General features: G+C 51.1%; 1 protein-coding gene across 1 annotated transcript; it reads left to right on the forward strand.

The window, feature by feature from the left end:
- Positions 1-1,019: 1,019 nt before the first annotated feature.
- Positions 1,020-4,060, forward strand: LOC144947596 (uncharacterized). Its single transcript, XM_078876807.1, has 3 exons — positions 1,020-1,042; positions 1,983-2,234; positions 3,426-4,060. The coding sequence occupies exons 2-3, from the start codon at positions 1,986-1,988 to the stop codon at positions 3,951-3,953; spliced, it is 777 nt and encodes a 258-aa protein (XP_078732933.1). The 5' UTR covers positions 1,020-1,042; positions 1,983-1,985; the 3' UTR covers positions 3,954-4,060.
- Positions 4,061-14,427: the final 10,367 nt, after the last annotated feature.

A 14,427-nucleotide genomic window follows, 5' to 3' on the forward strand; every position in this document is an offset into this window, starting at 1 on the left:
TCATGACTCGAGTCTGACTCGAGTCCAAGTCACATGACTCGAGTCCACACCTCTGGTGTATAGAGTAGTGTATAGAGTAGTGTATAGTGTAGTGTATAGTGTAGTGTATAGTGTAGCGTATAGGATGAACGTTGAGACTTATAAGGGGCACGGGATAATCAATAAGGTCTGAAATGGCCTGTAGCAAGGTAGGGCACTAATCAGCTTGTGTGCACCCTCGGTTATTTTAAAATTGTGTGCGTAGTTCAAGTTCATTTATTAGGTATAGCCCTGTGAGCCATTCGGCTCTTGAATCGGGTGCAACCGCAACAAACAAAAAACATGAACAAGAAAACATCTTAAAGTGAATATGTGACGGAGTGCAACTAGAAAATCCAAGAAAAGACAGCAAAATATTGCAGAAAAAGCACCGTACACCAACGCTGGGTGCAAAAATCCCAGTGGGATGCAAGTCAAACAACAACAACAACCACAAGACAACTTAGATTAAATCAATCAGTCTAACTCTGTACTACAACAAACAAACATGGCCAAACCAAAAAACTTTTCGAAAATCACCAAAAAGTTAAGATCGTACCTCGCCAAACGCTACCGTTTCGGTCTTTATGGGCTAATTGTTTTCGCCGAACGCGTTTTAAACTTAAAGGGGGCATTTATTTGGAACGCATCTACATCGTTCAACGAGGACTTGCTGCGCTGCAGCAATAATAATAACATAACGAGTTAATTATATCAGTATAGAAGTTTTCCCGTAGGGGTCACTAAAAACTAACGCAAGCGATTATCTCCTCCCTTAACTTGCTGAATCATAAATATCGTCGAGATGGCGGCGACTTGGGGAGGCCTTCATCCAGCAGTGGAACGACCGTGGCTGATTCACATTAAGTTAGGTCATCATCATCACCATTATCATTTATTCAACAACATAAGTGCGTTGTAAGGAACGCGTTACCGGTGAGCAAATTGCCGCGGTCCCTTGGTGTGTTGATTGGGGGGGAGGGGTGGGGGGGGGACTTCAAGGGACCGCGGTGAACTCGCCAAGGTCTCCCGCGTTCGCGTCCACTCGACACTTCACGCGCTGTTGTTGTTGTTGTTCTGGTGGTTGTTGTTCTGGTGGTTGTTGTTGTTGTTTTGGGGGTTTACGTTGACACGTGAAGACTCGTCTCCCTGTTGGGTTCATTTTGTTTTCTCTGACGGTCCCATGGAGGCGGGGGAGCGGAGAGCTGCTCGAGATGCCGCGAGCCCCCCACTCCTCTAATCCGCGAGCCCCCCCCACTCCTCTAATCCGCGAGCCCCCCCCCCCCCCACTCCTCTAATCCGCGAGCCCCCCCCCCACTCCTCTAATCCGCGAGCCCCCCCCCACTCCTCTAATCCGCGAGCCCCCCCCCCCCACTTCTCTAATCCGCGAGCCCCCCCCCACTCCCGTAATCTGTGACCCCCCCCCCACTCCCCTAATCAGCGAGCCCCCCTCCCCCCACTCCCCTAATCCGCGAGCCCCCCACTCGTAATTCACGAGCCCCCCACTCGTAATCCGCGAGCCCCCCCCCACTCCCGTAATCTGTGACCCCCCATTCCTGTAATCCGTGATCCCATTAACAACGACCTCCCGTAATCCGCGATCCCATTAACCGCAATCCCATTAACCGCAATCCCATTAACAGCGACCCCACTCCGCTAATCCGCGATCCCATTAACCGCGATCCCTTTGAAGATAACTAAATTCGTATTGTGGCCACGCGCATCCACGATGCCGACGTCTCTTTTCTTCCCACGATGAGTCCATCGTGACACTGGACTCCTCCATCAGGACGAACCATGACCCCCCATCACCAGCATTCCACGCATCTCGATTCCCTGCCACTCAGTCTCGATCCCGTTATCTGCACACCCATCATCTTCGCCGATTGGTGACCACCCCGTGTATCCGCTCTCCGTATCCGCACTCACCGCGTCTGCCCATGGAGCCTCTGTCTGTGCAACAGGAGATGCAGGAGAAGGCCGAGGCACCTGGTGCCGTGGAATTCGAGTCCCGGGGGTCTGCAGTGGTGGCTTCAGGCCCTTTGCCGTGCGATTTCGCGGTGGCGCGGTCCGAGCTGATGGCATGCGGCGAGTGCCGCAAGGAGTTTGCGAACAAGCGCTCGCTCCGTGCCCACGCCAAGCGAATGCACGCGACCCAGCGGCCCTACCCGTGCCAGGTGTGCGGCAAGGGCTTCATGAAGCCCTCCACGCTCAGGGTACGTCTGCACGCACTTGATGACGCACTCGTTCACACACACAAAGTGGTAGTAGGTTTTTAGCCTTTAAACCGGTACGAAAAAATGCCTTGTATGAAGGTGTCCGTTTTTGTACCAGTTTAAAGGGTCAAAACCTACTACTATGTTTTGCCACTGGTAAAGGAGATGTCTCATAGTGTAAATGCTTACCCCGAGCTCTCAATACTCTGATAGTGCGCTGTTTTTTAGTTATATTATTATTTTATTATTTCCCTTCTACGTGACATTACCGAAAGAACCAAGAAGATGAATCCCTGCAGTCACGAAAGCTTTAAATCGAAATGTCTTTGAGTTGTACGCCTTTTGGCGTCATTTGGTCCAACACCAATGGAGACTAGGCTCTAAGAAAAGCTGTCTCGGGTGTGGACCAATCAACTTCAAGGACAGTGCATATCATTATCATCATCAGAGTTGTTTCTTTTTGTTTGCATTTTTACTGCTTGTGTTGTGGTTATTGCAAACATGATGCCTTGTATAAAGGTGTCAGTTTTTGTACCAGTTTAAAGGGTAAAAACCTACTACTATATTTTGCCACTGGTAAAGGAGATGTCTCATAGTGTACACACACAGAGTGATTGCCACCAATGAACCACAGTGCCTTGACGATGGCGGCGAAGGAGCAGAAACCATCATCGCGCATAAACTCGCAGCGACTTCTGGCTGACCATCGAACAAAGACGGTCAACGCGTTCGCGCGCTTTCGGATGCGGTTCTACGGCCGTCTGGAACGCTCTTCCAATATTGGGCAGCCACTGGAGCAATGCACTTGTTTAAATCATCGTCTAGATTGAAAACTAATTAAATTAGAACAGCTTTTATTGAATTTTGATTTAAAGCTTTTGTGACTGCAGGGATTCATATTCTTGGTTCTTTCGGTAAAGTCACGTAGAAGGGAGATAATAAAATAAAAAATATATAAAACAATACAAATTCTCACGACGTTTCGACTGCAACACAAGCGTTCATCATCAGGTGATTTGATTGAGTTTGCTGTCCTTTCCCCGCACCTCCGCTTACCACGGTCGCTACGTACGGTGCGAATGAAGTTCGTCACTCACGTACACATTGGTGGAGACGAGTACACTGCAGTAATATTTACGGAACGTCATCTCGTCACCCCGGTTTGTGACCCCTTCCTCTCGTCCCGCCCAGGAGCACGAGCAGACGCACTCGGGCGTGCGCCCCTTCGCCTGCGAGCGCTGCGGCCTCCGCTTCCTGCTCAAGCACCACCTCGGGGCGCACGCGGCCACGCACACCGCCGCCCGCCCGCACGTCTGCGCCGCCTGCGGCCTGGCCTTCGCGCTGGCCGCCGGCCTGCGCAAGCACCGGCGCGTGCACACGGGCGAGCGCCCGCACGCCTGCGAGCTGTGCGACCGGCGCTTCGCCCTCGCCGGCACCCTGCGCGCGCACCGGCGGACGCACGCCGACGGCGCCTCCGCCTCCGTTTCGGCGGAAAAACTCCACATGTGCGAGGAGTGCGGCAAGCTGTTCGCCGACGCGGGGCGCCTGCGGCAGCACCGGCGCGTGCACACCGGGGAGAAGCCGTTCGAGTGCGCCGAGTGCGGGCGCCGGTTTTCCCGACAGGCCTACCTCCGCAGGCACCGGCCTACGCACGCCGTCGCCGCCGCCCCCCCCCACGCCGCCGCCGCCGCCGTGCGGGGCCTGCGCCGCTTTGCCTGACCCGCGCCCTCCCTGCCGGCACGGCCGCGCGAGCGAGCGCCGGCACGCCTGCGAGCGGTGCGGAGAGCGCTTCTTCCTGCCGCATCACCTGCGGGCGCACCGGCGCGTGCACACCGGGGAGAAGCCGCACGAGTGCGAACGCTGCGGGCGCCGCTTCTCCGGCCGCCACCACCTGGACGCTCACCGGCGCACGCACACCGGCGAGCGGCCCCACGTCTGCGCCGAGTGCGGTCGGGCGTTCGCGCAGCCCGCCGGTCTCGCCAAGCACCGGCGCGCGCACGCCGGGGAGAAGCCGTTCGAGTGCGCCGAGTGCCGGCGCCGGTTCGCCAGCCGGCACCACCTGGCGGAGCACGCGCTCACGCACGCCGGCGGGAAGCCGTTCGGGTGCGTCGACTGCGGCAACGTCTACGCACAGAGCAGCGGCCTCCGCAAACACCGGCGCCAGCACTTGGCCGGCGGTGTCGGCACGCGGCCGTTTCTGTGCGACGAGTGCGGCTTGGCGTTCGGCAGGCGCGCCGCCCTCCTGCGCCACCAACAGGGACACCGCCACGGAGACGCGGGGAAGGCACCGGCGGGCACGGTGGCGTTGGAGGCCGTGGGAGATGTTCTCGACGGCGGTCCCGGCGATACGCGGCCGTGAATCGGCGGACGTCGGGGTCGTGGAGAGAGTCGGGTTCTGGTGGGGTTGGTGAAGTTTGCAGAGGTTTGGGTTGTGTGGTGTGCGACTCTGAAGGTGCGTGGCTGTGCAGTAGCCCTTCGACGGCAAGTACCACGATGGGCTCACTGCTGTCATCGATCAAAACTTCGATTTAAAGCTTTCGTGACTGCGGGGATTCATATTCTTGGTTCTTTCGGTAAAGTCACGTAGAAGGGAAATAATAAAATAATGGAAATATAAAAACAATAAAAATTCTCACGACGTTTCGACTGCAACACAAGCAATCATCATCAGGTGTGAAATCCACAGCCACTTTTTTCAAATTTTCTTGCTGTGGATTTCACACCTGATGATGATTGCTTGTGTTGCAGTCGAAACGTGAGAATTTTAGTTGTGTTTATTTTATTTTATTATTTCCCTTCTACGTGACTTTACTGAAATAACCAATCAAAACTAGTTTTCCATATTCTTAGGTTTTTTCGGTAAAGTCACGTAGGTAAAAAATTTAAATTAATAAAAGTAAAATAAGAATAAAAGAAAAATCACGTTTCAGAGGCAACACAAGCTTCCGTCTTCAGGTGGAAGTCACCTACGTGACTTTACCGAAAAAACCTAAGAATATGAATCCTTGCAGTCACGAAAGCTTCAAATCTAGAATTGTTTTCCATACCCATCATTAACACTGCCTTGTATCATGAATGTGGGTGGAGGGGTCTGTGCCACAGTCGTTAGCGCAATGTTTTGTAAACACGGCGATCTGCATTAGATTCCCGGACACGGCTAACATCAAAGTACTGGGCAAACTCCTGCTTGTTTATACTGCAGCTGCTAGAGTTCTTACGCCACATACACCATTCCATGGGCACATTGCACCAGCCCTCTTATATCCATTGGCTACAAGTCAAAATCTGAGTGGATTTAAAGGTATTGCTATTAACCGACGAGGCTTTAAAAGGGCTCACCCCACATCACTTGCAGGAACTATTACATTTATATATTCTATTAAGGTCCTTAATCTCTTCTGATCTCCAGCTGATCAGCGTTCCCATGTCTACAGGTTGAGCTCTTTTGGCGATCGGTACTTTTGTTAGCGTGGCAGCCAAGCCATGGAACGCCTCGCCACTTGAAATCAGGGCTATCAGAGTCGGTAGATATATTTAAGTCTGCGTGAAAACCCCATCTCTTTCAAGTGGCCCTTCCCTCTTTAGTTTGGTCGGTTGCTCTGGATATCTTTTTTGTTTCCTGCCTTTCATACATTGCACGTTGAGATCCTAGGATGGAATGCGCATGAAACATTTTAATTCTTATTATCAGTGGCAAGTGATATCTGTACCGGTCCTGGCCGCCCCTTCACAACCCGCAATCGACTAGCGTGGCGAAATATATTTTTTAAATTGTATTCTCACCAATGCATTCAAAGATGTTTTTCATTACTTTTGAGTGTTCGAGCCACGGGCACGTTCCCTTCCTTGGCTGCCCTTTCCATGGTTCGTCTCGACCACCGGACATCGTCGGAGCCAGTGTGCAGCAGCTGGACGCTGGCAAGGCCATGAGAGATGACGCGGCTTTGGGGACGCCTTGATCCTACGGTGGATAAGATCATGGCTGATGATGGTGATAAACACATTCCTGCTGCGGAGGGAGCTGGTAGGAACGTTGGGTTGCACGGTCAATGGCCTGCAGGGTCAACGGCGGCGTGGTGTATTCCGCAAATATGGCCGACTGTGAGGGCGTGCACAAGCCGGCGTGAGTAGGTTAAACGTTGAGTTTTATAAGGGCACGACGGGGTGACCAGCCCCTCCCCACCCAGCCCCACCCTCCCCACCCAGCCCCTCCCCACCCTCCCCACCCAGCCCCACCCTCCCTACCCAGCCCTTCCCTCCCCACCCAGCCCCTCCCTGCAGGACGGACGGACACAAAAATCCCCTGTGGGCTAGTGGAACCAGTGGGTTCCTACCAGTATGAATCCCTTTGTAATAAAGATCAGTGTTGTTGTGTACATTCACACGCTGTGGTGGTAATGTATCGGTATAAGGTGGCACGCCATGCCGACGTTTCTCACAACACTAAATACCTGCGAATCATCTCAACCCATGGCACCGCATGGGCTCTGTCCCTTGACCTGCCAGCGAGCCTTCGGCACTACACGTGGCCTCAAAGTGCACCTAACCTGGCACAAATGCCGCGGTGACGTCACAGCCACTGGGTGTCGATGGCGGCTCTTGAGTGTGTGTGGGTCTCTGTGTGAGTATATGGGTCTCCGTGTGAGTTTATGGGTCTCTGTGAGGCTATGGGTCTCTGTGTGTGAGTCTGGGTCTCTGAGTCTATGGGTCTCTGTGTGAGTCTATGGGTCTCTGTGTGAGTCTATGGGTATTTGTGTGAGTCTATTGGTCTCTGTGTGAGTCTATGGGTCTCTATGTGAGTCTATTGGTCTCTGTGTGTGAGTCTGGGTCTCTATGTGAGTCTATGGGTCTCTGTGTGAGTCTACGGGTCTCTGTGTGAGTCTATTGGCTCTGTGTGTGAGTCTATGGGTCGCTATGTGAGGCTATGGGTCTCTGTGTGTGAGTCTGGGTTTCTATGTGAGTCTATGGGTTTCTGTGTGAGTCTATGGGTCTCTGTGTGAGTCTGGGTCTCCGTGTGAGTCTATGGGTCTTTGTGTGAGTCTATGGGTCTCTGTGTGAGGCTATCGATCTCTGTGAGTCTATGGGTCTCTGTGAGTCTATTGGTCTGTGTGTGTGAGTCTCTGAGTCAATGGGTTTGCGTGAGTATGGGTCTGTGTGTGAGTCTATGGGTCTCTGTGTGAGTCTATGGGTCTGTGTGAGTATTGGTCTCTGTGTGTGAGTCTGGGTCTCTATGTGAGTCTATGGGTCTGTGTGAGTCTATGGGTCTCCGTGTAAGTCTATGGGTCGTTGTGTGAGCCTATGGGTGTCTGTGTGAGTCTGGGTCTGTGCGAGTCTGGGTCTATGTGAGTCTATGGGTCTCTGTGTGAGTCTCTGGGTCTCTGTGTGTGTCTATTGGTCTCTCTGGCTACCCGGTTTAATCACAGCCGGGGTCGGCGGTGTCTCACCTGCCCTGCCATGGAAGAGTAACGCTCGTCGCAGGTTTCGCGCCCGTTTCGAATCGATGTCCACGGGCGAAGCAGATAACAATCCTCACTCCCACACTCGTCTGATGTGCTCGTTAAGGGAAGTGGTTTAATGATCGGTACCGAGGCGTGGTCACCGGGATCAATGTTGCTCTGCTCGGGGCTGCCCCACGTGTGGGTACAGGCGCAGCCCTGCAATGTCTCACACCACTGCTGACGGAAGGGCCTTCCTCCCCAGGGAGCTCGTCCCCCTCTCTTGAAGGTTTTTTGAGCGTTTCTTCCACGCTGACGTCTCGGAAGAGGTGTGAGTACCCACAATTCACCCCACCACACGTGACCTGCCAATCTTAGAGTGTGGTGAACCCACCTGGGTAGACAGAGGCAGTGGAGGGATTTGTGAAAACTTGCTCAAGACGATACGTCGTGTGATGATCACTGCGGGTATTACACCCGCAGTGATAACCAGGGCGGCCACTGTAATCGAACCGTGCACCGCTGCGTCCCGCTGCGCTCGTTTGTAAATATCGGGCAGTTCACCAGCATTGATTCAAGTAAGCCAGAGTCTGCTGATGAGACATTGAATATCGAAACCGGTCCAGATTGTTGCTTGCGTTGGACCAATTCTGCAAAATGTGTGCACTCCCACTTGGCCGCGTGGCTGATGAGATGTGTAATCCATGCTGTCAGGTACTTCTCATTAGTTGAGTGATTTGGCATCGGAATGTTTTACATCAGCCTGACATTTACATCTCGATAAGGCGACGGCGCAGTGCAAACACTGGTTGTTCAATTGCTCTGAGCTGCCATGTGTCTGGATGACCAATTACAATTAGCTCAGGGTAAACGATATATCTATTCGTTTCGATTTTAACAGACAACCTCCCCGCGCCGTGTCAATCACGGCGGTTTGTTTGACCATACTTCACCACGCTGGTCAGTGGAGGTTGATGGAAGGTGGTGGGGGGGGGGGCTCAGAATCTGCTCGGGAGCGACGCGCCATTGACGTGAGCCGTGGCCGGGAATCGAACTCGGGCCGCCAGGTTCAGAGTGCGGTGCGCTAACCGCTGCGCCACCGCTCCCCGCACCCACAAGCAAAGCAAGTATGGCGCACCATCTGTTCACATCATGCTCTTCGGTTTTTTCGGTAAAGTAACGTTGGTAAAAATAAATAATAAAACATAAATAATAGAAATAAACATTTGAAATCACGACGTTTCGGAGGCAACACAAGTCTCCGTCATCAGGTGGGACCGTCGCAGCTAAATTTTACTGTAACCAGGTTACACTGAGACTTCGCTGTGATTTAGAATTTTTATTTCTACTATTATTTCTATTATTTTAAATCTAGCTGTGACGGTCCCACCTGATGACGGAGACTTGTGTTGCCTCCGAAACGTCGTGATTTAGAATGTTCTTTGCACAGCCTCAACTATTCTCGCATGATTGTATCACTGTGCAATCGTCGTCCTCGTCAGCCATGGTCAATCCACCGCTGGATGAAGGCCTCCGCAAGCCACCGCCACCTCTCACGACCTGAGCCAAACGTTAAATAGCCCAAAGAAAGGTTGCCGGTCTCTGGGGTGAGCCTCCTGAATAATGGAACGGAATTTATTTAACAAAAAAAAGACGCGTGCTGGATTAATCGAGCCCCCGCAAGGTGTTCCACTTTGCCACCCAAATACAAACCTCACACAGACTCGCATGAAGAGTCATAGATTCACGTGGAGACCGATAAGTCGAGAGACCAATTTACGAGACTCACACCCAATAGCCTCACATGGAGTGGTGTGGCATGGTTTACGCGGGGCCTGGTACGCCTTGTCCATTTCTCCTCCACGTACCTCCTGCCATAGGAATGTGGAATTTCCACCACTGGCTCTGGACTGTAAAGCAATACATGAGCAGGACATATTTTTGACTTCCCTTCATATTTACGAACTAGTGGTTGTAATTGAACCCGTTTTGGCTTTGCTGCTGTGCAGAGCGGGGGGGGGGGGGGGCTTTGTGGAGGTCTAAGCCCTTTGGGCTCTCCGCTCGCCAATCTCGTTTACCAAATGTCTGAAAAACCTCAGTGAGTGATGTATTTGAGGCCAGTGCCCCGTTCCGAATTGGGGATAACGCCTCCAAGGGAGACAGTGAGCGAGTGGGCACCGATCAGGACAAACACCAAAACGCTCCTGTACTCGCTCACGGCGGCGGTGGGGTGGGGGGAGGCAGAATTGGAATTGCAAATTAAAATCGACTTGAAAACAGAGAGAGAGAAATGAACACGCGTCCCGGTTCGCAGATGTGAAATCACTCTTTCCTCCTGAAATGTTAACGCGTTCCCATTGAATGAGATCTGGCACTGGGCCAGGTTATTTGCCACGAAGAAAGGCCGATGCCTGCAACGTCGCCTATTGTATATGTAGTGGTGATACGCGCTGGTAGTAAGGATCGTGGCGTAGCGCGTGGTGATTGGCTGTGTGTTGGTGATGCGCGCTGACGGTGAGGGATCGTAGGTCAGCGCGGGGTCATGGGTTATGTGATGGTGATTGGCTGTGTGTTGGTGACGCGCGCTGACAGTGATGGATCGTGTGGCAGCGCGTGATGATTGGTCGGTTAGGGTGGGTGCTCGCATCGCGGTCCGCATAGGCTCCGTCTCCTTGGAGCGGAGGGTTATATAAGGCGGTGCGCGCGGGCGCTGGAAGAGAAGTTGGTGACCAGTGAAGACGGAGGAGGAAGAGATAGGGCCCTGAGACACCTAGTCCCGCTGTCCTTGTAGGGACCGGGGCCCTGTGTGGCTCAGAGGCGGGACCTTGGGACCCGGGGGCCGGACGTCCGTGTGAGGACCGGGCCACGGGACCCAGTGGTCGTGATCCGTACCCAAGCTGGGGTGGGTCTAGAGGTGTCCCTGGATGCTACGGGGCTGGAATGCCCGTGTGTGTGTAGCCGGGTGGAACGTGTAGCGTGAGCAGTAGTTACCACCCGTGTCAGGTGGAACGTGTAGTGTGAGCAGTAGTTACCACCCGTGTCAGGTGGAACGTGTAGCGTGAGCTGTAGTGACAACACGTGTTATTGTGACAACCCAAGTGTGAATAAAGTGTGCTACCCGTCAAGTGGTTTCCCGCCGTAGTTTACTATACTTCATATATACGTTTCACTTGGTAAAGGCACGCTGATGTCATTGACGAATGTGTGGCGTTGTTTTAGTTGTGGTTGCGCAACCGCTCTTTCAAAGGTCTGGTCAGCATGGAAGAGTAGGCCAAATGCCCTCTCGAGGGGCTCTCTAAAGCTCCCTCTAATTAAGCTCGCACTTGCAGGGTTTGCGCCTGTATCCTTTTAATCCACTGCTGGATGAGGGCCTCCTCACGCCGTTCGGGTCGTTGGGGAATGTTTCACCATACTTCACCATCCCTGGCTGATGCGGGTTGGTGAAGGCGGCGAGGGAGCATAGTCGTAGAGTCCAATAATTTATTGGGCTGCACCGCCCTCTGCTGACAGCTGTTACGCCACGCGTCTTGATTGGGCGATCCTCGGCGGTAAATTTGGCGTGAGCACGTGACCGGGCAGAGCCAGTCCGACAATGTCGGTGAACTCATTCAGACTGCAGAAGGAAATCCGATGAGCTATGAAGCTCTTTTCCACCCCCCTCCCCAGACTTTCTGACGATGGGACACGGGGTTAGAAGGTCAGAACGATACAAATAAAATATTTTAAAAATACTTAAAAAAAAACACACATTTTAATGAAATGTACTGCCCGAGCTGCCCTTCCCCCTGCCCCCTTCCCCCATCGCCCCTCCTCTCCTTCCACATCCCCCGCCCCTCGGCGTGGCTCCCCGAGGCTTGCCGTGACGTCAGGGACCCCGTGGTTTATTTACAGGCAACGTGAGTTGAGCGTGGACAATTAGAGCCGTAATAAATTGTAAACAAATATTTATTTTAAATTTTCAATGATACAATATAGTATTGTCATCAGTGTGACATAGCTATACCAAGTTTGCAGTCGATAGGACATTGGGAATACGGTTGAAATTGAGTTACAAGATTTTGGGATACAACACATACAGTAAGTTAAATAAAAGCGTGTAAAAAGTTTTTAAATATATGATTTGGATTTTTTTGTATGATAGAATATCGTGTTGTCATCAGTATGACATACCTATACGAAGTTTGCAGTCGATAGCACATTGGGAAGTGTGTAAAAATTGAGTTACAAGATTTCTTTTTTGAGGATACAACAGACGAAGTGAGTTATACAATAATAATAACAAGTATAACCAGTAAAAACAAAGTTTTTCACTATAAATCCTTTATATGCGTAGCGGCTCGAGTCCTCTCGTCCTCTGGCTTGAGATGGCTGCCACCTATGGGTCAGATGATTGCATTGCACCATTAAGCAATTGGTAATTAAATATAATATTTTTGTCCTAAAAAGTGTAAAATTTTGGAAAAACATTTTCACGAACATTAATTGTCACGCACAACGAGTCTGTGTGGAAAATGTCAGCTCGATTGGATCACGGGAAGTGGGTTAAAAAACGACCGAAAGATTTGCACGGTCCTAAGCAAACAAGCGAACTTAATATAAAGGATTTAAAAAAGCGTTAAATCATAACAATAATAAAAACACTTCGGTCAAATGATCGGGGCATGACCATGGCTGTCAACCCATCCTGTTTACCCCGCGTTCTTGTGCAGAGGAATTGAGCATTCAGGGCCATGCGTCTTACAGCCGCCGTTTCAATCCGGGAAAACATTAATCATATTTATTGTCGTATTTGTTTGTGTTTCTCCCTTGTGATGGGACTTTGTAGGATTAACGTTGAGATTTATAGGGGCACGGGGTGACCAATACGATCTGAATTGGTCTGTGATAAGCTAGGCAATGATAAGGGGTTGACAGGTTTGTAGTAGTGTAGTGTATAGTGTAGTGTATATTAGTGTATAACGTAGTGTAGTGTATAGTGTAGTGTATAGTGTAGTGTATATAGTAGTGTATAGTGTAGTGTATATAGTAGTGTATAGTGTAGTGTATATAGTAGTGTATAGTGTAGTGTATAGTGTAGTGTATAGTAGTGTATAGCAGAGGTGGGACAAAGTCATTGTTATGCAAGTCCAAGTCGAGTCGCAAGTCATCAAATTCATGACTCGAGTCTGACTCGAGTCCAAGTCACATGACTCGAGTCCACATCTCATAGGTGGGACAAAGTCATTGTTATGCAAGTCCAAGTCGAGTCGCAAGTCATCAAATTCATGACTCGAGTCTGACTCGAGTCCAAGTCACATGACTCGAGTCCACACCTCTGGACTGTATAGTGTAGTGTATATAGTAGTGTATAGTGTAGTGTATATAGTATTGTATAGTGTAGTGTATAGTGTAGTGTGTAGTGTATAGTGTAGTGTATAGTGTAGTGTATAGGATGAACGTTGAGATTTATAGGGGCACGGGGTGACCAATAAGGTCTGAATTGATCAGTTATACGCTAGGCACTGATAAGAGGTTGTGACAGGTTTGGGTTCCTGAGCAGTGGCACGCACCAGCACGACGTTTCGGTCAACTGCCCTTCTGCATATAGCACGTGGGTAGAGTGGATTACATTTAAGGTTTAGATGTTGCGCCTGTTCACAGCACGTCGGCCTGTGAAATGTTTCCTAACGATTTAAAGCTTTCGTGACTGCAAGGATTCATCATCAAACATAATAAAATAAAATGTTTTATTTTTATTATTTTATTATTTCCCTTCTACGTGACTTTACCGAAAGAACCAAGATGTGCTTCCTAATGAGTCGTTTGAAAAAAAGAAATGGAAATATTAATGCAGAAGTTCGCCTAACTATTCATATGCAAATGAGTACCTGAAGTCGCCTATTCGATTGGTCAGTGGCTTCCGAATCGATTCGTCATTAAGTGTCAGCAATGATATCGATTGAATAACAATGGATGATCGATTCCTCGTACAATACGGGTGCATGCCGTCGTCTCGTCAGTATTTTAAAAGCACAACCATTTGGCCGCCGAATCATTTATAATCGATCTCGAGTTCGCTCGTCAAAATACTCGATATCCTTTACGTTCATTTTGAAAAACAATGCGTTGCTTCTATTAATTATCGTGACGCGTGTTACTTAACGTTGTGGCTATTTAGACGCGTCACTTTCAATTTCCGGACAGTCATACAAATCAATGAATTACGTACATCGATTCCACATATATCGATTTCCACGCCTTTAGTTTCCACCTTGATAGATTCAATCTTCATCTATTCCACGTCTTTAGATTCAACCTTTATGGACAGATTCTATCTTCATCGATGCCATATTTTTCTAATTCCATCGTTATCGATTTCACCTCTTATCGATTCCACCGCCCTCGTTAGCCCCCCCCCACCCCCCGCGCGGCCGCGCCTCACTCCGATTGGCCACTCTTCTCCGCCAATAGAACGCCGTCTTAGTCCGAGGCGCGCCGCCGGTCTCCACCAATCGTGCGTCGTCTTGCTTGGCGGGGGTGAGGGGAGGGGTTTGGCGGGGATGGGGGGAGGGGTTTGGCGGGGATGGGGGGAGGGGTTTGGCGGGGTGGGGGGAGGGGTTTGGCGGGGTGGGGGGAGGGGTTTGGCAGGGATGGGGGAGGGGTTTGGCGGGGTGAGGTTTGGCGGGGATGGGGGGAGGGGTTTGGCGGGGTGGGGGGAGGGGTTTGGCGGGGTGGGGGGAGGGGTGTGGCGGGGATGGGGGGAGGGGTTTGGCGGGGTG

Source organism: Lampetra fluviatilis, chromosome 46 (assembly GCF_964198595.1).
Source record: "Lampetra fluviatilis chromosome 46, kcLamFluv1.1, whole genome shotgun sequence".
Lineage (NCBI taxonomy): Eukaryota > Metazoa > Chordata > Hyperoartia > Petromyzontiformes > Petromyzontidae > Lampetra > Lampetra fluviatilis.